The sequence below is a fragment of the Netta rufina genome (assembly GCF_964035555.1).
Source record: "Netta rufina genome assembly, chromosome: 20".
Taxonomy (NCBI): domain Eukaryota; kingdom Metazoa; phylum Chordata; class Aves; order Anseriformes; family Anatidae; genus Netta; species Netta rufina.
Window position 1 is genome coordinate 10212532 of NC_140144.1, and position 22667 is coordinate 10235198.

Here is a 22667-nt window from a genome sequence, read left to right on the forward strand (position 1 = left end):
ATGTCTCAAACTGTGTATCATCTAAAGCAATAACTTGTGCCATTAGGCACAGATACTTAGACAACAAGCACCTGAAGTCCTTCAACAACGTACTTTTTTAGCAACTTTCTTGGAAAGCAAACAATCAAGAGTTTGGGCTTATATAGAGAATTATATTTATTTTTTTTCCTTACAGATATTGGTCATATGATATTCTGTATTTTCGGCAATGAAGAAAAGCTACATAAAAAAAGCATTATGTGGAAAAACACAGATGCCGTCTTCTCGGACACCTAGTCCAATGTCTTCTGTTGGTTCAAGCACCAGATCACCATCTCCTCGTAGCCAACAGACGTCTCCGTCTGCTCACAAAAGCAGGGAACGGAGGAATCAGCAACTTGATATTACAGCAAAAAATGTAGAAGCTTCTCTTGAATATAAATTTCATGAAGGTAATGTGTAAAAAAACTGCTGGTATAAAAGTACACGCTAAAACCACAGAAGGCCAATGTTCTGTCAACTCTATGATTAAAGATCTACGATCTGCTGGAAAGAAATATGAGAAATTTGCTTTCGACTCTTGGTTCTCAAATGTGTAAATGACAGCAGTGAAAGGTGTATAGAATAACGCACCGGCAGAGAATACTAAAAAAGGGAGGAACATATTGTGCTTTTTTTTTGAAAGAATATACCCGTTTATGCTAACACGTCATTTCCTGTAAATGCATCTGGTGTGCTGTTTCTTCTCATCCCGTATGGGGGAGAATAATTTTCAATGCCTTCCCTGTATACAGAGTGAAGTAGATGATGAATGTAAAGGTCACCAATTGTTTCACCACTGAAGGTAGTTTCTTTGTTTAATTTCAGATGAAAATGGTGTTAGTCCAGGAGTTAAGTACATTACAGAATCCCTCATAAAAGTCCTGTCAAAACAGGAAAATTTGGCATGTATAAGCTCACTCAATCTTTCATCCCCAAAGGATGGGGACAAGAAATTTAAGGTAAGTTATTGAAAATAACTGTTAATAAAACCAAAGTACATTTTCATATATATGTGTGTATATATATAAAAAAATATATAAAATAACTTTATATCCACTTTAAAAAAAAAAAAAAAAGACCTTTATATTCTAATTATGTTAGCCTAGTTCTGTAGAAGCTTCTGGAAAAAAAAAATATATATATATATAGAGAGAGAGAATGTCAGTGGAGACTTGTTGAAAAGAAGAAACCATAGATCAATTTGAATAAAGTTGAGAACACTGTGTAAACTTCTTATTTTTTGGATTGTGCTGTTATTTTAGTCGGGGTTCTTTATAGCAAATTCCCTTTCGTGTAGATTGGCCCACTGAAAACTTAGAATCTAGTTTTACTCCTCCAGCACTATAGAAGGCTGTTAGTTAAAAGAGGGAAAGAGGATGCAACAATGAATGCAACAATGAAAGTGATTAATAATATGTTGGAAATACTTTGCATTTTTTTATGAATGTATTTGTTAAAACTGGAAATCTGCCTTTCTCATTTAAAGAAATAAAGTGCAATGCTATGTCACACATTTTCTATTCTTTAGTACATAGAAAATTTGGAAAAGTGCTCTAAGCTAGAGACACTAAATCTTAGTAACAACCAAATAGAGAAGATTGAAAAGTTGGATAAACTGTTGAAGTTGCGTGAACTCAATTTGTCTTGCAACAAAATCAGGTAAGCAGAAACACTTATTTCATCTTAACATATCTTACCAAAACTATTAAAGCTGTCATTCTCTTACTGTTTAAATGAGATCTCTGAAGTGTGAAAAGTTAAACTGAATTTCCCATCAGTTGGAAGGCAAGACCATAATGCTTTGAGCTCTTACTAAAAATCACAAGTTTCTGTGAAAAATCCTCAGAAAGGTATTTGAAGAAGAAATAGTTCTGGGAAGTGCTGTTGATTTACCAAGGCTTCAGTTAAAAATGTTTTCCTGGGAAACCAAGCAAGAAATACAAGCTTTCAGATACCATAATGAAGAGCATACAATATCCCAACTTAATTAAACTTGTACTGCAAATTGTTACCCATAGTACAGGAAGTTTCTCTTTAGAAGAGGAAGCTGAATGCACCTGATCAGGCATGCTGTAAACTCACTAAATTGTTTTTTCACTTTTCACTGTTTCAAGAGTCTAGTATCTTTTCTGAATAGCATAAAAAAAACCCACAGAAGTCATGGTTCAAGCAATAGCAAACATCTTTGTTTCCTGTATTTTTTTTATTAGTAAATTATGATCTTTGCATGTCTGATTTTGCAGTAGAGAAGTTGCAATTTCAGTAGAGAAGTTAACAATATTAAGTAAGCAAGACACTAGGGTTTCTACGCACTGCATTCACACAACTTCCTCACTTAACAGGAATTAAAAAGGTCATGACAGCTTTTAGCTACCACTGTATGTTTTGAGATTTTAATTACGTACTATTGGTTTCTACTCAAAAACTAATAGAGCAACAAGAGCATGTTCAACCCTAATTTGTTATGATATTTATCTTTAGATCAACACCCAAGGAAATTAAAACTCAGAAAAACTCAGAATATTTTCCTTGTTAGTGGTTAAGTGTCTTAATGAAAACACTAAAAAATGTAGTTCTATACACTGTACCTTTACAGTTGATCCTTACTTTTGCCTGGAGGAAAAAAAAAAACAAACTTTTATTTTGGTTCAGCTGTGTTGCATAAGTGTGCAGTAGCATTCTCCGGAGAAAAAGAGCAAGGCTTGTATATTAAATGTGGGACAGTACCATTTTAATGTTTTTAATTTTGTAATGAAGAGGTATAAAAATTAAGGTTTTGCCACCAACAAATTCTTGCCTTTTTTTTTTTTTTTTTTTTTTTTTTGCCTTTCACTTGAAAGTAAGCTGGTGTAATTTCATTTAATTTGTCAGACCATTGCAGCAAGCAACTGTTTTTTGCTATTCTTTGAAGGTAATTAACTGAGAAAGCTTTTGCAGAAGTTTGTCTGTAATGCCTCAATTGCACTGTAAATTTGGTATGCTTCATGATGAGTTATGTTTTTTTTCTTATTTTTAGTAAGATTGAAGGCATAGAACATCTGCATAATCTACAAAAGATGAACCTTGCAGGGAATGAAATTGAACATATTCCTGTATGGCTAGGAAAGAAACTGAGATCCCTGCGCATCCTTAATTTGAAACAGAATAAAGTATCATCAGTAAGTGACTTAATTTCCATGTTTTGCGTCTACAAGAGGGTATCTGAAATGAATGTACTTAATAATACAGTTTCTAAAGGAGTCATGGTATTTAGGAGGAGAAAGAAACCAGCTTTGAGTATTCCACACGATAGAAGTTAATTTGCCTCATGAACTAGTCTGGGAGAATGGAAGGTTGGGTATATCCACAGACCCTGTGATCTTGGACATTTCAAGGTCAAACTTGATGACATTTGTTCTCTTTGCAGTGATTTTTTTTTTTTTTCATGGAGGAAGAAATTTGATTTTAGGAACTTACTTTAGTCATAATACTATGTATTTTGGTAGGTTTTTAGAGTTTCCAGTTTATCATAAACATCAAAATGGATTATATGGATCTAACATATAACATATAATACAATCAGAAATTCAGTTAATTCAGTTTAATTGTTCTTGGAAGGATGTCTAATCATTGTACCATTTGTCTTTGATTTTAGCTTCATGATATAGCTAAACTAAAGCCTCTACAAGATCTGACTTCTCTATGCCTTGCTGATAATCCAGTTGCAAGTCTGCCTCACTACCGCTTGTACACCATATTCCACTTGAGAGCGCTGGAAAAGTTGGATGGACAGACAGTGACAAATAATGACAGGCAGGAAGCTTTAACGAGGTTTAATTTAGGTAATAATGATATGTTAGAAGTGTATTTAATGACATGAAACAAGTTTAGCTGGAAAAGTTTTCTATTGTAATTTTTTTTGCTCTGTTTTTCAGAAGAGATAGAAAAATTAGAAAAAGAGTTGGAAAACACAGTAAAGGAGATGGAGAACCTTAAGCTTAACCAGTCCAAAGTGCTTGAACAACTTCACCATCAAGATGAAGTCAACAAATCATTGAAAGAAAAAACTTTGCAGCAGAAGCGAAGCTATGAAGATCTACAAAGGGATGTGGACACCAAAAATGAATTGGTAAGGTAAATCACCTGCACTAAGTATATACTTGGAATAGTTTTGTTGTCAGAAATAGATGTCAGTGGGAGAGTTCAAATGACTGTAGATTTATGTTAAAGATCAAGAGAAGTTAGTATTTTGGAAGACAAAAATTATGACCCTTCAACTTTTTATAGAATGTCTTTGATACTGTTTTTGTGGAAAAAGTAAGTATATTGAACAAGCAGTATCAGTCTCATAATTTATAGTTGATAGTAACTTTTTTTTGCCTGTAGTCTTTTTTTTTTTTTTTTTTCAATTGATGAAAGGTTAAGCATCCTCCAGCTGCTAAATTGTCGATGTACTAAATCACCTGTGTTGTTCAGACTTCAAAATGCTGCTGTAATAAGGGAAAAAGATTAAATACTTTTTATAAGAACAAGGTATCAGGCATATACATTGCATGCCAGTAATAACCACTTGATGATTATTATTTCAGGTAATGCCCATTAGTTTGCTTGTACTTTCTTTACATCATCCCAAAATCTTACGTATAATAAATGTCTTTCATTGGTAGGTATAAAATGCAAGGCCCTGGAAAAAATCCTGCTGATTTAAGTGTGCTCAGTTGTGATTGACTTGCTGGGAACCTAGTATTTGGCTTTTAATCTTACTTGTTAAACTTAGCCTCTACAATTTTCTCCTTCAGATTCTTTATTGCTAATATTTATTGAGCTGTTTCTTTTGTGAACACACTAACCAGCAGCCTACTTCCAAAATGTAGTTTTCCGTATAGTGAGATTTAGCAGCAGATAGTTTGCAGCTTAACCCACTCCTACCCTCTGGATGACAAACTTTGCTCACTTCTTTCTTCCTTTAGCTGGTGTATTGGTTTGTCACAGTTCCCTTTCCGCAGAGCCTTTATTCCTCACTGAAGGTAGCCCTCTGTGCTCCTGAGTTGCATGGTTATTTTCATTTCTAGAACTTATTGCATGTTAATAAAGTTGGAACATCACATAAAATGCTCCAGTGACACTGCATTCTGTTTTTGGATACAGTATTTTTCTTCTTAAGCAGTTATTTTTTGCATGACATATATTGTTTTTTTAAAAATCTCTCTTTAACCCTTTCCTTTATTCCAGTCTATTCTATTTCTTTTCCTCCATTAGTTTTGCTTTCCACTGTGTATTGGAGCCTTGCTGCATGTTCTCCCTCAGGTATTCAGCACGAGAAGTTGATTTAAAAAGGAATCACATGATGGACCTTTTTTAAAAACAAACAAAAACCAAAAAACACCCAACTAACACAAGTTTAAGAATGGAGTTTGTACACTTGACAATTGAGATAGCTATTTGGTCTTTTTCCTCTTACGAAGGATGCTAGGAATGAGTTCTCATTGCTCATTTGTAGCAGTAAATATATTCAGTATGTGGCATAGATTTTTACAAAAGAATTGTACCCAAATTTTTTTCCAAAGTTAGTGAAAAATTTACTTTCAAACCTGTGCATGTAAACTTAAGAGGCCTTTCATGTGATCATTTGTGCTTTGTTGTGGGATTCTCGTCTAATCTTAGTCGTCATGTTGTATTTTGTAATGAAGTTACACTTTGTGATATTCTTGACCCTAAATATACCATCTTAGCTTTCTCTAATGTGAACTTTGTTTTGAAGTTGATGTCTTTGCCATCCTCTATTCTGAATTGAAATGTACGTGATAATGATGACACTTGATTGAAATCAACTTACTTTGCTCACTGATTTATTAGCTAAAGCAGAAAACAATGGAGCTAACCCGAGCTTGCCAGAAGCAGTATGAATTGGAGCAGGAACTGGCATTTTATAAGATTGATGCAAAATTTGAGCCATTAAGTTACTTTCCATCAGAGGTAATAATTTAAAATAATGGGTTTCTTCATTCCTTTTTCTCTTGTTTTTCAATTGTTCGGAAGATATCAAACTTTATAGCTTCTCTATAATTCTAATATATTCTGCTCTGTAAAGAGTTATTAGTTGTAAAATATAAAAAATATTTTAAAATCATGTTATGTGATTTGATCTAAACTGTGTTATTTAATGTGTTGAATATTATGAATATTATTAGTCACTTGCAAAATTAAAATGATCTTTGTAAAGATGCCTGAATGAGGGGAGTCTGAGATGTTTCTGAGATAGGTGTATAAATGACGTAACATTTACATGTAACTAATCTATATGTTTCAGGATATTGAACTTGATAATGTACCTGGTGAAAGCCCATACATTGGTAAGGCCAGATATAAAAGAAATATGTTCATAAGAGAAGGCTATATTGCTAACAAAGCTCAGCAGATAGAGAGTGGAAAAATGCAACTAGACAAAGATGATTTGTGTAAGAAATCTCAGCAGAAACTGCAGTTTCAAACTCTAGATGAACAATTGGAGGATAAAGAGAAGAAGATTAATTCAGGTAAAAGCTTTATTTTTTATGAAATAAAAATAAAATACATATAGCAAGGTTTATTACACTGATGAAACTTTTGGCACAGATTTGACATGAGAATAATAACAGTGTCAAAGGCTGTAATTGCTGTAACCTCTCAGCCATGTCCTTTGTCTTTTGGGTCAAAGTTGTAACAATTTTTTGCTATTATTTTAAGATTAAATTTTATCTTTTCATAATTAATTATTATAGAAAAGAGAATGTTGGACAGGTCTCATATCTGTTGCATCAATTTAATTTTATCAGTCATGTTAAAAACTTGTCAGACTTTTTTTTTCTTTGAGAAATTATAGTATATCAGCTTTGATTATCCCTGTTTTAAGGATTTTTTTTCCTGATTAACATGGTAATAGAAAATGTGTATCACTGTTGTATGGAATATTAATACTTTTTTTTGGGTTACAGCACAGAAAAGATTAGAAGAACTGCAAGGTGCAATAGGAAATGCAGAGCAACAAGTTCTGAAAGTAACAGGGGAACTGAGACAATTGGAAGATGCTCTGGCTCAGAAAAAGGTACACAAAGGACTTGCTAAGTGATTAGCATTTGAAAGTGTTTGAAACTGTGTTTATATAGACAGCAGTGTTTTTCTCGCCATTCTTTCTCAAATGGGGCATGTATGAGTGTACAATGAGGATTCAAAATAATGAGTAGGTTATATTTAGACAACCTGTTAAGCTAAACTACCAGTCTGATTTAACTAATTGACAACATTTTAAGAAGTCATATTTCCAGTTTGTTTTACCCAATCTCCTAACGCTGTCTCCAGATCTCACAGGCCAACAAGGAAGATCTGGAGCAGCAGTTGAGTAAAAAGATACAAATCCTGCATCAGCTACGCAATGAAGCTTTAGAACTGGAAAAACAAATGGAGAAACAGAAAAGAGAAATAGGGAAAAAGCAGAAAGAGCTTGAAGACTTGCAGAGTTCTCTTGCTTCTGTAAATCGTAAAGATCCAAGACACGTGAGTAAAACCAGAATCTTAATTTTTTATCTACTACATATATTCATGTACTGAGAAATGTAGTAAACGCTATTTTAACTGATTACCATTCAGTTATATGATTCATGAAATAGACGTTATTTTGCTATTTAGCATTTTTTTTTTTTTTAGCAGTTCCTCAGCTGCTGTAGGTGCTTGTTGTTACTGATGGATTCAACAAGGTCTCAAGGTCACACGGGGGTGCCTAGAGCTCTAGCTTCTTTTTCCATTTCTATGGAAGCACAACTCTGGATTTCTGAGCCATTTACTGTGTTCTGACACAGTAAACACGAAACTACTAAATTAAAATTAATTTTAGTAGAGTTTTTAAAAAAGCGCTTCCCTTTTAAAGTGAGAGCCTTTCCCAGCCAGCTTGAGGTTTTTAAGCATGCAAAAAAAAACTCCGAGGCTCGGCTCCCGTCTCCAGCTTTCAAAAATCCTAACGGGAAGCTAACGGGAGGGGGGCGGCCCCGTGCTGCGGGCCCCTCGGCCCGGCCCTCCCCGGGAACCGCCCGGTCCCCGTGGCCGCCGCCCGCTTCCAGCCGGGGCGCGGGGGCCGCGGCCGCCCAATCGGCTCCGCGGCGGCGGGGCTCGCCCGGCCCCCCCCGGGCCGCCCCGCGCTGAGGGCGCTGCGGGCTCAGCCCCGCCGTGCTCGGGGCTGTTCGGAGCCGCCCGGCCCGGGGTGCGCCGTCGTGTTCCGGCCGCGGAGGCAGCAGACAAAGGGCGAGCTGTAAGTGCCTGTTGTGCTTGTTGTTTTTTAAACGGGGCTCGCGGGGCGGGCTGTGGCTGCGGCCAAGTGACTCAGCAGCGGCGCCTCGCCGCCCGTTTTACTCGCTGAAATCTCGCTTTTCGAAAGCTGAACGTTAGTTTGTTTTTAACAGGTGGTAGGTTGAGCTGTATTAATTCGATAAGCTGCTTCTAACGTTCATATTTTAATACGTTAAAATTCGGAAAACTGCATATTTTTACCAAGTGCTTTGTTATAAAGTTACTTCCAGAAGTGATTTGTCCAAGAGTATCTTTTTAAAATTACTACTGTGAGCTCTATTTCTTTTTGAGTAGTAAGAGGAAAGGTGCTGGCTACCATGACAGCATAAATTACATGCTTTTCCAAGTTTTTTGTTATTTAAGTTGTTGGTAACTTAATTTAGTGAGAAACATGTAGCACTATATCATGTCAATAGTCTATCTTTGTATACAACTGAAATAATCAGTTAAGCTTATCCTAAATATGTGAATTCCTGATCAAAGTCTGTGTGATATGTGGAATTGGTGTATTTCCCAGAAAAACAAAAGCAATTTTGCTTTATGTAAACCTTAGCTACAAAGTTGGCATGACTTGCTGGTTGTTCAGTGTTTTCCTTCAGGTGGTGACCTGACATGTTCTGACGCATGACTACCACAAAGGCAGTGCAGGATGACAGCAGAAAGCTTTTGGGGAAAGTCATGTCAGTTTTTGAATGAAACAGGAAATAGTATAGCGCTAGCAGCTATGAATACTGACTTGTAAATGCATGTCTGATTCATCGTGCCTGGGCAAGAGGGGACACTGTACCTAATCATGCAGTTTGTCACAGATTACTTGCCTATTCGGGATTCTTTGTGAGGAAGTAAAGAGGAACACAAGCAAATAAAACCGAACTCCAGAAGATACATTGTGCTTGTGACTTTCACTAATGGTAGTGAGACACTGCAGAACTGAGTAACATAGAGAGTTGACTTCTTTAATTGATGCTGACATTGACCCACTTGACCTTTCCAATTCATTTACAGGCTCACATGAAAGCTCAAAAAGCAAGTAAAGAACAGCAGCTGGATGTGATGAACAAACATTACAAACAGCTTGAGAGTCGCCTGGATGACATGCTTTCTAGGATTGCTAAGGAAACTGAGGAAATCAAGGACTTGGAGCAGCAGCTCACCGATGGTAATTTTTCCCTTATCTTATAGCATTTCTTGTATTTAGGCTAAGATGGTAATTGAATTGAGGAATCAGTTCTGCCTTTCTTTGCTTCAAAGAAATACAGAGTTTGTTGGAAGAGGTTTAAAAACTATTCCAAGCTGATCTAGGTAATGTGTTTGTGTTTGTTTTTCTTTCTCTTTTTTTTTTTTTTTTCCCTTGGAAGGTGGGAGGAGCAAACATCTGCTTTGATTGACTGAGTGCTTTGTTGCTCAGGGGTTCAGGATCAAAATGTTGAGGCAGGAAGGTCCTTGATCAAGTCTGAGCTGAGTGGTTTGTTGATTACTAAATATATCCTCCTCATGTGCAATTCTGTGTACATAATAATCTATGTGAAAGTAAATGTCCCTGAAAAGAATAAGAGTAAAAAAAAAAAAATCTTTTAGAAAGGTAAAAAATGCCATTTTAGAAGGAAGCTGGGGTGGGATGTAGATTCTTTTCAGCTCTTCCAATGGCCAGGTTAGTACAGTAATAGTGGAACTCTCAGCCTTTAAAACACAATGCAGGCATTTTCTGCTTGATTTCTAACTGCTTCTTATCTCGTATTCCAGTAGGTGAACAGTTTAAGTTTAGGAAAGACAGTTATGTGTATTTTGTAAGTAAGCATGACGACTTGGCTATTTTGAATTCATTTTGCATTTCTGCAGGTCAAATAGCAACAAATGAAGCACTGAAAAGGGATTTAGAAAGCATTATCATTGGATTACAGGAATACCTGGAAAGTGTTAAATGCCAAGCAAAACAGGCCAATGATGAATGTAAGGAGTTACAGAAAGATAAAGAATCTTTGCTGCAAAGACTGACAGACCTACAGGAGGAAAGAAATAACCTGGAAGTAGTTGCCATGGATGCAGAAAATATGAAAAAAGTAAGGCTTGGTACTATGTTTCTCCCCAAGTTCAGATTACTAAGAGTAAACTTAAAACTAAGCAAGCAATCAAATAAGAAACGTCAAAACATACTTCTCTGGACAAATTTACGTTCTGGTAGCGTAACTTCAGTCAGATGTGCCTGTGCACATTAAGAACAGAACCTTTAAAGCCAGTAGCAAGAGGCAGACAGTAAATCCGTACTTTTTAGAAGATCTCCTAGAAATGCAGGCTCTGCCTTTCAGACATTACTGAAAATGTATTTGCAGTCACTGTCACAGTGAATTGCATTAGTGAAAACTGGACACTAGCCCAGGGATCTGTGCATTAGTACCTTACATCAGTCTTATCATCCAGCTACTTAAAGATCTGTCTTTGTATCCTGATAAGTGTTATGTAAACCTTAATACCAGAGGCACGTTTCAGTTTAGGCTACACCTTTTCAACTTGTGTGTAGACTTTATGCAAAGTCTGTCACAGCAGCATCATTGACCTGACCTTGATATAGAGCAGTGCTACTTATGATTAAATTTTAAATGGTGATTAGAGTTGGTGGCTCTACTTTGACTTTACAGCAGTTACTTTAATTTCGAGTTCCTGAGGAAGAGAGGTGATGTACTCTGAAGAAGTCTTGTCTCTCCTGAGTATCTATTTCTGAAATTAATGTAAAATTCTAGGAAATAGCAATGCTAGAAGGTGCACTTCAAGAGCAGCGAGAAATAAATGAATCACTTAGAGATGCACAAGGGGATGTCAGTGCCTATGAGGCTGAACTGGAAGCCCAGCTAAGAGACAGAGACATTGAAGCCAATCAGCGAAAGGAAGAATTGGAAAGACTGAAACAACTTAGCCAGGTAAGAACAGAGCTCTGCTGCTGCCAAGGTGATAATCGGCTGGGCTGGTGGTGTGGGGGGAACCTTTCCTCCTTACCTTGTCTCCAACTTTGATTCCTTTGCAAGGAATTGTTGGTTTAGATGTGTCCTGAAATGGAAGTTATCACCAGTTCACCAGGATTTGTAACCTTGCCTTGAAGCGAGGTACAAAGTATTTGCAGCCTCAGTAGACTTAATTCACGATATTCAAAGGAAAATAATTATCAGTATCTTTTTGGAAAGAGATACACACATGTCAGAGAAATAATACTGAAGCAGTACTGTGAAATGTAGCAGGAGAAATAGGCCACTGTTGCTTTTTCTGGTAGAAATTGAGTTTTATAGCTTTTTTTTTTTTAAAAAAACATAAAGTAATATCTTTCTGTAGGGAGAACCAGTATATGCTTTAATTTGTACATTTTTGTTTTATCTTCCTGTTTGGGGATCCTCACTTGCATTCACACAGTGATGGATGATGACTACCATCTTGGTTCAGTTTCCATTCATCAGAAATTTACTTTTTTCTGTGGTGGTGGCTTTTTACCTTCTTGAAAGATTTATTCCACCTGCAGGTTACAGATGACAGGAGGACATGAAAATGCAACACAAAGCGCTTCTGTCTCCAACCCCTCCAAGTCTTTTAGTTTTGATGTTTCACTTGGAAGCTGTCTGTAGAACCCTGCCAAATATAATTCTGTCAGTTTCCTAATGGGCGTGATATGCTCATATTAGGTCTATATTAGAATTTGCTCTACTATTCACGATGATGATGTTTTAAGAAATATTAGCTGTTAAATGGCAATGGTTTAATTTGGGATGGTTGTTTTCTTAGGGGCTGTTGTCAGACTGTTATTCTTTTAGAAATGCAGCTGTTACATATTTGTGTGACAGGCTGGGAGTGGGGCTGTTAATCTGAAGGTTTTCTGTGTTTGTAGATGGAACTGTCAGCTCTGCAAGCTGAACTTGAAAAAGAAAGGCAAGCATTAGAGAATGCTCTGACCAAAGCGCAACTAGTAGAAGAGAAGGAACAAGAAAATTACAAGCTGCTTTCTCAGTTCAAACAATTGCAGGTAAGGTACTTTGCCTTAACAGATTACCTGATATGCAGTCTACTTTTCCACTGCCACTAGGGGAAAGTGATTAAAAAAAATAATTAAGGGGTTCCATATAAATTTTGTTTTGAAGTTCGGTAGTACTTATGACTCTTCTTGCCTTTAATTTTCTTGTCTGGAGACCCTACACCATAGTCTTTTATCTATTGTGGACTTTTGAAATTATTTCAGACCTGCTCTATTATATTGCAAGGGAATTGATAAATTGTTTAAATATATCTTTATTTCCCACAAGCCTCGTTCAGTATGCATCAGTAACTTTTTGTGTGCAGTGGAAAAACTGTTCCAATACTTAAAGCAGAACTTATTTCGTCCGTTTAAAGCTCTGATCCTGAGGAAGCTTATTCAGTTGCCACAAAACAGTAATGGCATCCAAGTACAATAGGCAACACAGCTTGTGATTGTTGAATTTCTAGGCACTTCATGAATTCACTGGTGTTCAGAAACACCTCTATGTAATGGAGTGTCACAGATCAGTGCCTCATCTTAACTGGGATTAGAAACTAAGTGTGCTTCTCCCTGAAGTTGCTGAAAGGCTCAGTCAACAGGATTTTCTTAAGCAAGAGTAGTACACTGAGTTCAAGATTATCAAAATATTAAGCAGGCAAAGGAGCCTGCTTAATTTTTAAAATTAAAGAAAAAAAAACAACTGTGCAATTAGAGCAGTTTTATTCATTGTGGGAAGTCTGGGTTCAGTTCTTCTTTGCATCCAGCTGATCCCATTTTCCCATCTCACACGCTCCTCAGAGGATACAGTGAACACCAGTTTATAAACAGTGCTAGTATCTGGTGAGGATTGTAACTTCTGCTTGTTCTCATTTTGTTGATATTGGTTCAGCTCACATTGGAAAAAAAAAGTATGTTGGATTCTTTGTTTAAAAAGAAACAGAGTTAGGTATTCAAATTTTATAATAATAATAAGCATTAATAATTTATGTATTTCTTTCGTTATGTTTGTGTGGATGTTTTTTGTTTTTTAAGGGAGACAATAATCTTCTGAAACAACAGCTTAAAGATCTTCAGAATCAGCTAAGCCATGCAGTTGGCAACTTGATTCATCCCGAAGAAGTCCTAGCTCGTATAAATGAACTCAAGGAAAAGCTTCAGACAGGAGCAGGAGAGATAAAGTGAGTACAATAAAAGTACAAACGGTGTTAGATTTGTGCACATTAAATTGGTAAGTACATGAGAGCAACAAGGTGTGTCTGCTGCATCCTGCTGAGTACAATGTGGGCAGTTCAAACGTGATTTAGCATCCTGTGGTTAATTAAGATAGCATCACCTGAGCTCAATAATTGTACTACTGAGGGAAATACGCATTCCTCTTGGGTTTCACTGTGAGAGGTAGAACAAATTTTTTTCTCTTTTTTTTTTTTCCCTTTTCCCCTAGCAACAGAGAATGGGAATAAACAAAGACAGAACAGAATAATCAGAGCTGGGGATGGAGGTCTGTCTTATGCAGTGTAACCTGTTCAGTACTACACCTGAATTCATTTATATTGGATGTCTTCAACTTGTACTATTATACTAGGTTTCACTGTTTCAATATCTGGTATTGCAATTTAAAGTCACTATTTTCTGTCTGGCTTATTTGTCTTTCAGATGTTGGAATTCAGATGATGTTTTGGGGAAAAGCCTTGCAAATCTGCAGAAGGAATTTAATAACATCCTTGCTGATGCACAGAGGGAAAAAGAGAAAGCATGGATTAGACAGAGACAGTTGCAGGAAGAAATTGCATCCCAGCAGGAAAAACTGGACGATGTACAGGAAAAATATAGACAGGCATGTATCAAAACTACAAAAGCAAGAGTAAGAAAACTTCAGCTTATTTAAAATATGTAACTTGCAGCTGAAGAATTGAGCTTCACTGTGGGTGTATCTTCTTTTCCCTCCATCTTTCAGAGAAGTATAATTTCCACTAAGAGTAGGTAAATTGAGCACAGGTGCTTGTCAGAAGCAAATTCAACAGCTCCCATCAGAGCGGGACACCTGTTACCCATGATTCCCACAGGAATACCAACCATTACTAGAGTTGTGTTTTTTTTTCCTTGTGTACACTAGTGTATGTCAGGTCATAATTCCTGCTATTTAAAAAACTGTATAAGCAGGCAGGAACTTTTGAAGAAGGAGGAGAACAAATAATTGACCACTTCCATGCAGTGTATATCATAAAGTTCTGTTTAAAGTAGAGAAATACAGTGTCTGTTCTCACATTGTTTTCATAAGAACCCTGTGAAGACAGCAATAAAGCTGAAAGTATTTTTAAGGCACCAAAAAAACCCCCACCAATACGAAAAGTATGCTTATACTTTAGACTGCTTTAAATCAGATATTTGATAGATATGACATGTGCTCCTGTGGAATTTTTTTGTTAGTTTATGTTTTATAAAGCTTAAAAAAATCTTGCTTGGAAGAGAAGGATTTGACATGCCTTTAAACTTCCACAAGCAATCTCTAATTTGACCTGTAAGATAATGAGGAGAGACCTGCTTTTTGGTGTTCATGTAACAATGGAGTCATTAATAGGCTCACGAGTTTTGTCTCGTTTTTTTTGGTGAGTTAAAATTTGGACTGAATGTTATGTCTCTCAAGCAATAGAGAGTTTAACTACAGGGAGAAAAATATAGCTAGTAACCTTCTCAAAAGTTATTCTACTTATTCTAATTTGTTTCCCTTACAGGTTAAATCTGAAAACAAGCAGAATAAGAATAAGGTCCGTCAGTTAGAGAATGAAATTCGACATTTACTTGAAAAAATAAAGAGCATGGAAGAAATTCAGGGCCTTGCTGATCAACAGCTCCAAGAGGCAGATGAAGAAAAAGAGACTATTCTTGCTCAACTGGAAGATTTAGAGAAAAGGGTAAGAATGAGTATGGACACATCCATGCACTGCATTTGATGTCCCAGGAAAAGAAAATTAAAAAAACTTTTGTATTTTGCATTTTAAGACATAGATTGAACGCAGGAAGAAACGTGGCAGTTACATTTAACCTTTCTCTTTTCCTTAAATTTTATTGGTCACTCTTATTTTTGTATTTTTCTGATACTTCTCTACATACAATACAAAATAGGATGTGTGGGGAAGTCTTTTCTTCCATGCTGCTTTCTATTTGAAAAATATCACAAATCCTATTTTCTTGGTTTCAGAAAAAGTTAGAAGATGCCAGGGCACAAATGCAATTTGCCAGTCTAGATAAAGAACTGAAGGAATTAAAGAGAGCAATCATCACTTCAGACAAACTGGCAGCTGCTGAACTGTCCATTGCTAAAAATCAGCTGAAGGCTCTTCATGGGACTGTTCTCAGAATTAATCAGGAACGAGCTGAGGTAAGTTGATAATTAATTGCTAGTTATAATTAAGCAGTGCTTTCTAATGCCACAATAATGGTAGCAGTCCTGGTGTTGCTTTTAAATTCAAGTTCAAATCTTTATTTTGAATTGGCCTGCCACATGTTGCTTTGGACAGTCTCATCTTGAAATAAAATAGATGAATGTCTGAGCAAACTTGGGTTTGGACGGGCTATGTTCCTGCATGGTGGAATGTGAGGGAGAGGCAAGTTTGATCTTCTAGCAATTGAAAATCAAATGATAAATAGTACATTGTTACATAAGACAAAGAAAAGAGAAGCAAATACGGAATTTAGTTCTTAGAAGTCAGGCTTTTAAAACTGGAAATTAATTTTGGCTACGTATGAACATCTACTTTGTAGAAACACTGAAGTTAAAGGAGAAAATATTTTACGTAAACTTAAGTGTTCATCTGGAACAGATAAGTGATGATGTTTCTCATTATTTTGCATTTCACAAATTTTCATATGTCTGCAAATTTGTGAAGCATTCTTTCAAACTAAAGCTAAAATAAAACTTTAATTTTAGGAATTTGAGGAAGCTGAAGAGTTCTGTGTTGAAGCAGCTCGTGCAGCTCGGGATCTTGCCCGAGCAGAAGCAGAAATAGAATTGTTACAACAACTTCTAAAACAGAAGGAAGAACAAGTAAGTTGGAGCTATATTTCCTCTATATTATATGAGGAGGGTAAAAGTGGTTCAGCAACTTTCTGAAACTGCCGTATTCAGTTGTCTGCCATAGCCTTTTTCTTCAAGTTTCTCCAGGTCACAGTGTTCTGCCCTCCCTTTACACCTGCCAAAGAACAAAGTGAAAACCTTGCTGAGTAGGTTATCTGACTTAGCGAACAGGTGACAGGTTTACTTAACATGCACAGCCACATAAAGATATTTAAGCCTCAGTCGTAAGAGGATGGGAAGAACAATTTTGTTGTATCAAAGTAGTATGTGCATTGTGCCCAATGGCCGTTTCTGTAGGAAAATGTAAGCCTATTTGAAAGCTTAAGTGTAGTCTACTTTAAACTGAAGTGCTTTGCTTTGATTTTAACTCATTTAAAATAGTTACAGCATGAAATGGAGAAAGTTGGTGAGAAGAATGTTGCATCAAGCTCTCAAAAGTTTGAAATAGATCAACTAAATGACACTCTGGAGCAACAGAAAACAGAAATTGACCATTTGAGATGGTTGTTGGATAACGGTGGGACAGGTAATCTCTCTTACCTCCATTTCTTTCAGTTAAGCACAGATGCAGAAGAACTCATTTTCTTCTCCGTATTTCTTACTGTTTGTGGGAAGCTGTTCAGAATTCTGTAATTTTATTGTAGAAGAAACTGTTCAGGATATGTTTCTGTACAGTTCATACACTGTCACATACATTCAGTCCCTAAATCACTCTGCTTCAATGGATTCTCTGTATCTGCGTATATGAAAAGAACAGTAAGACCTAACATTTCCAACATACAGTATTTTACAGTGCATTTGAGATGTACAAAGTACGGCTATGTAAAGTGCATGGGTCTTTGCTTCTCTGAATATATAGAATGGAAGAAATGGATAGCTAAGGATCAGCCACAGTCCCAGCACTTCTTGGTTTCTAGTTTTGTCAGTTTATGTGCTCTGTGACCTCTGGTAAATTTAGTTAAATTCTGAATATTTCTGGCTTTATTATTAGCCTTACATGCTTTTAAAACCATGTGATTAATTTACAGGTAACAAGGATGAAATTGACAATTTACAAGATGAAATTGCAGCACTCAGAAACGTGCTTTCATACCAGAACGATTACATCGCCAGTATTGCAGATCCACTGAAAAGAAGGGGATATTGGTATTATGTGCCATCATCACAGGTCAGAAATTCAAATACTATTATGTGGTGAGCAATATGATATGGGGAAAGTCCATTATAATCTTGCCAGGTCTAGGGAGAGCTTAAGAAAAACATTGACAGACATGGACGAGAAATACAGAAACAACAGGTAAACAAACAGGTCTGCTGGCAAAGTCTTTGCAGAGCTATTTAGGGATAGAAATCTAAACACGTGATTTGGAGGCCACCCTTAATGCAGTACTGTAAACTCATTTACGTAAAGGTTTAAAAGGGAAGCAGTACGTATATTTGTTGTTGGTTTCCAGCAAAGCTGTAGATACACAAATCTGGATTTTTATTTATTCATTTTTCCTTTGGTCACTTTCTATTGTTATATTGGTAATAGGTTGAGGACAGCCGTGCATAGTGAGAGTTCTCAGACTTTTTTTTTCCCCCTGTAGCACAGGACAATTTTTATAAAAACATTACTGTGTATATCACTTGCTTGATGATACAGGAAAATGTATTTCATCTCTTTAAAGCAGCAAAATGTTTGGAGATATGGAAAGACAATTATGTATAGCATGTTCTTGAAAAAAAACACATTTTAGACTGTCTACAGCTAATAAATTGTTTTACCTTTATTATCTAGAATGTGGGGTATCTCATATTAACACACTTTTTTTTCTTTAGGCCTCAACTCCCGCTTCCCACAGCACAAAAGATTCTGGAGTTGGTTTACTGTGTCCTGGCACATCCCCACCCAGGAGAAGGTGTGGTCAAATCAGAAAGGAAGACTCCCCGAATCCAGGGGGATGTTGGATGTATTCACCAGTCAGAAGTAGGTCGTACAAAATGAATCCTGATAAAGGTAAGTCAGTCTCATGGCCTCAAAATGTTCAGGAGCATACTAAGCATGGATTTGCTTAGAGTTTATAATGAATGCTTTTGATATGCATGAGTGAATTACAAATTCACTGCTGAACTCATTATTTAGTTTAAACAGTGTTTATTATTTCTGTATATGTACTGTGCATTACTTTGAAGTGTACATTTGAAAAATGTATTTAATTTAAAAAGTGATTAAGTAACTTTTTTTCTGTACATAAAGCTAGAAAAATAAAAGAAGATAACAAAGGAAATGAGGAAGCTCATGTTCATGAAGACCCAGCCTTTGTACCACCACCTGGTACAGTTATTTACACAGCCCTTCCAAATGGAGTCCCTGTACCTCAAGGAACCGTGGTGTATGGCCCTCCTCCTGCAGCTGCAAATGGAGGCTCAATTACTCCTGGATCTGTTATCTACGGCCCTCCTCCTGTGGGGGCCCATGTTGTTTATGGCCCTCTTCCTCCAAACTTTACTGTCCCACTCATTCCTGTTGGAGTACTTCACTGCAACGTGCCTGAACATCATGATTTGGTAAGATACAGAGCTGTAGGCTGCAGGTTTAGCTGTAGGCAATTGACTTGTGAATGGATTAAGAGCATCTTTACAATATGCCCTCTTAAATGAGGGAAAACAATAGTATCTGGCTTCTACCAATTTAAAAGTTCAGTTTTAAAAATCTTTTTTAGGAAGATCCTGGATCTGAGAGAGCTTGCTAATAAGAATGCTCTGTCTTCTGTATGTAGTCTGGTGTCTGTTATCTGTAGGTGTTCCTGTGTCTCAAAACCCTGCTTTGGGGGGCTGAAATAGGAAAATTAAGACTTATTTTCCTGTTTTTCCTGTGTAGGAGAACGAAGTCTCAAGGTTAGAAGATACTGTGCATCATTTAAAGTCTTGGAAATCCAGAGATAAACGGTCAGGGACAGCTGAACATAAATGCAAGAATGAGATGGAAAAATTACATCAAAACATAGACGATCTTCTGCACGAAAAAGAAGAGCTGGAATGTGAAGTAGCAGAGCTGCGAAGAGCAGCTCAAAGATATAACAAACGCAAGTAAGAATATTGCACTAGAAGATGTGTAAAGTCAGCCTGTGGAAATACCTAAAACTCAATTTTGACATCTTTACAGTTAATGTGCTTGTCTGTAGGGTACATAAAATGGAGTAACTACAAGAGGCTTCCGGGCCTCTGACATCTTTGTATTTTAATGCAATGTTTTTCTTCCTGGTGTTTTAGGGACTTCATTGAAGGGTATACTGAAAACCTAATGGCAGAATTACATTTAGAAAAATCTCTTAAGCGTCAGGAAGATATCGCAGATGAAATTGAATGTATAGAGAGGACGCTTCTGAAACGACGAGCAGAGCTTAGAGAGGCAGATAGGCTACTTTCGGAAGCTGAAGTGGAACTTGAGAGCACACGGGGAAAGGTATGTAAACCCATAACTAAGGACAGAAGAATTTGTGTGTTAAGATTGTTTTAGGTGGAGAATGTCTGCTTTTTGTCTAAGCCATTTATTTTTACTTGGATAACATGCAGCCTTTTAAAAATGCTTCTGTTTTAAAATAAGCCCTTGGATAACGTGTGCTAAAAGAAAAATATTTTGGTCCTTGCCAAAAAGAGGATGCTTTCTTCTTTTTTCTGGGGGAAGAGGAGAGAAAAGTTTCCACTTCATGGTATACAGAAGGAGAGGGTACAGTAGAATATTCAAACCAGGAGGAGGTCGTTTTTGGACAGCTAACCTGCAGATTATAGGTGTGCAAAGGGTAAGATGGGATTGTGTTGTCTCAATCTTCAATTTTTGCTCTAGACTAAAGACACTATTCAAAAGTACAATCATGCCAAACAGCACTTGTCCCGTACTGAAACTGAGGCAGAGGAGCTGGAGCGAAGGGCTCAGGAAATGGCCATTAAACTTGTGAAAGCAGATCAACAATTAAGGTATGCTGTTCTTATGAATTTGTATTAAATGTGGAGAAGAACAAGATTCAAATATCAAGATAATGCTTTTGGAGAGGGAGAGCTGTTAAAATGTTAATATGAAAAGGCATAAATGCTTCTTCAGATTATTACAGGCAGATACAAGGGATTTAGAACAGCATAAGATGGAACAAGAAGGTATTTTAAAGGAAATCAACAAAATGGTGTCTGCAAGAGACTCTGAGTTCCAGTCCTTAAACCAGAAGATAGAAATGCTGACTGAAAGGTGAGTTTATCTTAAATTTACCTTAAACAATATTAGATACACTAATGACGACCTTTTCTGATAAGTTACTGCCTAATTATATTCTTGTTTGTTCTGAACCATACTTTTATTCTCACAATCAGTCTTCAGAAGCTTCAAGGAGATATTCAAGTTGCAGAAGGCAATGAAGAACATCACCTCCAAATCCTTAGAGAAGCAGAAAACATTCTTCAGGGCAAGAAAACTGAACTGGAAAGACTGAAAGATCAGGTAACGCGTATCTGGTTAACTGTGGGCCATCAGTTTTACTGTTTTTAATGTAACTGGGGGGAATCTTATGTTCCAGACTACCTTGTCTGAAGAATTCAATTTATAATTCTGTGTTACTATTGGTAATTTATTTATTTTTTGACTTGTGATAAGTATGACCCCAGTCTTGCTGGTATTTCTGCATAGTAAATATTTTTGCAGAGTTCTCTATGTTCTTATTGTACTTAAGAACACCTGAGATACAGGACTGTGCTTGTGTGGATCAGAACTTAGTCTCTGCATTGGCCTTGTAACATGGGTCTAGCTCACTACTCTGATGGAATCCTTATGTGCTATGGAATTCAAATAAATCTGTCTTGGAACAGTGCATTGCATTTAGTTTTGTATATTTGTGTAGCTTCGAAAGCCTTCAGATGCTTGTTCTGTTAAACTTCTGAATTTCCACATTATAGGTTACCGCTCAGCGACAAGAGTTGCTGTTTCTGGAGCAACAGTTAAGTCAAAGAAAAGAGCAGCTCCATGTCCTTCAAGACTGTATTTGTCAAAAGAAAGGTGACCTCAAAGAAGCTCTTCGAGATGGGGAGACTGAAGCAAATGAAAAACAACGCCAAATAAGAGTAACTCTGAATTTTCAATTTATTATATCTTTGAAGAAGAGTGAAAGAATAAAGTATCAAAAACATCACAGAACTTCCACAAAACTAGCTCTGCTTTCTATATCCTCCCCAAACCCACTGAAAAAATAGGACAAGCAAGTTTACAGTTTTGTGTGCTTAAGACCAGGTGCACAGATAAGAATTAGAACTCTTCTAATTTTGTTAATACTTACAGATTGGTCCCTTGAGAATGAAACTATATTGAATAGAAGTCTCTAAATGACTTACTGTTGCTGAGGCAATCAGCTAAAGCAAATCAATCTGATTAGTGTGCATAAAATTTAACAAAGCTGGCATAAGTCAGCTGTCTGTCTCCTTCCTTCCCGTTTGCTTGCTCAGAAGGGCATCTGTACTTTCTTGTGGAAGAAAGACTTTACTAGATTCGTACTCTTAGCACCGAAATAAAAACAAAGGATCAAAATTACCTTTTTTTTTTTTTTTTTAGGGGGGGGTGTTTTTTCTGGTTTCCTGTTTTAAGGTCTACCTAGTGTTCACTTGAATTATGCTGTTAATGGTGAGATTTCTAGGTAAAAATCTTCACAAGACTAATGCTTTAGTCAACTATAACTATAGTTATATTAATTGTTAATTGTAACTATAAATTCTGCAATTAAACTGTCCAGATTATAGTTGACAGTAGACATTTAAAATATATTCTTAAATATTTACAAATTATTTAAAGAAAAAAAATCAAATGGCAAATATTGACAGTCATTTTAACACTGATACATTTCCACAGGAAATAAAGCTGCTTCTGAAGGAGCTTACTGTTGAGAGGCAAGAACTGGATGTCCAAATAAATGAGAGAAGAACACAGCTTTCATTCATAAAGAAGGATATTGGAGAAGAGGAAGAAAATCTTCAAGGAATACTTGGGCAAATTACTAAACATAAGATAGGTAGGTATTAATCTCTACATTTTTAATAGAAATTTACTCTAAGCTGCTAGCCGTACATCTGTGCAGTCATATTTTCTTCACTCTTTTTAAATATTGTCCTAGACAGAAGGAGTTCTGTGTAATTGTTGTAGTTGGAGACTGAATCTCCAGTACTCAGTACAGAGCTGACCGTTTCTCTATGCTTGAGTTGAGGCTGTGCTTAGTGCTGCTTTGGTTTTGGGACTGGAGTTCTTCGTTCCAGTGAGAAATG

General features: G+C 36.5%; 1 protein-coding gene across 1 annotated transcript in view; it reads left to right on the forward strand.

Annotated features, from left to right (window-relative positions):
* CNTRL (centriolin) overlaps window positions 1-22667 on the forward strand; it is a 33008-nt gene that overhangs the window by 1341 nt on the left and 9000 nt on the right. The window contains exons 2-32 of the mRNA XM_084298883.1: window positions 176-431; window positions 847-980; window positions 1550-1680; window positions 3038-3179; window positions 3656-3842; window positions 3936-4129; window positions 4971-5027; window positions 5857-5976; window positions 6311-6536; window positions 6975-7084; window positions 7339-7533; window positions 9325-9478; window positions 10159-10379; window positions 11058-11234; window positions 12188-12322; window positions 13346-13491; window positions 13967-14147; window positions 15046-15225; window positions 15513-15692; window positions 16242-16358; window positions 16770-16914; window positions 17417-17556; window positions 18210-18387; window positions 18628-18938; window positions 19252-19460; window positions 19644-19836; window positions 20218-20348; window positions 20473-20613; window positions 20736-20862; window positions 21315-21479; window positions 22258-22417. Of these exons, the coding sequence (XP_084155009.1) occupies window positions 209-431; window positions 847-980; window positions 1550-1680; window positions 3038-3179; window positions 3656-3842; window positions 3936-4129; window positions 4971-5027; window positions 5857-5976; window positions 6311-6536; window positions 6975-7084; window positions 7339-7533; window positions 9325-9478; window positions 10159-10379; window positions 11058-11234; window positions 12188-12322; window positions 13346-13491; window positions 13967-14147; window positions 15046-15225; window positions 15513-15692; window positions 16242-16358; window positions 16770-16914; window positions 17417-17556; window positions 18210-18387; window positions 18628-18938; window positions 19252-19460; window positions 19644-19836; window positions 20218-20348; window positions 20473-20613; window positions 20736-20862; window positions 21315-21479; window positions 22258-22417 (5110 nt within the window). The 5' untranslated portion in view covers window positions 176-208. The remainder of the gene's footprint in view (window positions 1-175; window positions 432-846; window positions 981-1549; window positions 1681-3037; window positions 3180-3655; window positions 3843-3935; window positions 4130-4970; window positions 5028-5856; window positions 5977-6310; window positions 6537-6974; window positions 7085-7338; window positions 7534-9324; window positions 9479-10158; window positions 10380-11057; window positions 11235-12187; window positions 12323-13345; window positions 13492-13966; window positions 14148-15045; window positions 15226-15512; window positions 15693-16241; window positions 16359-16769; window positions 16915-17416; window positions 17557-18209; window positions 18388-18627; window positions 18939-19251; window positions 19461-19643; window positions 19837-20217; window positions 20349-20472; window positions 20614-20735; window positions 20863-21314; window positions 21480-22257; window positions 22418-22667) is intronic.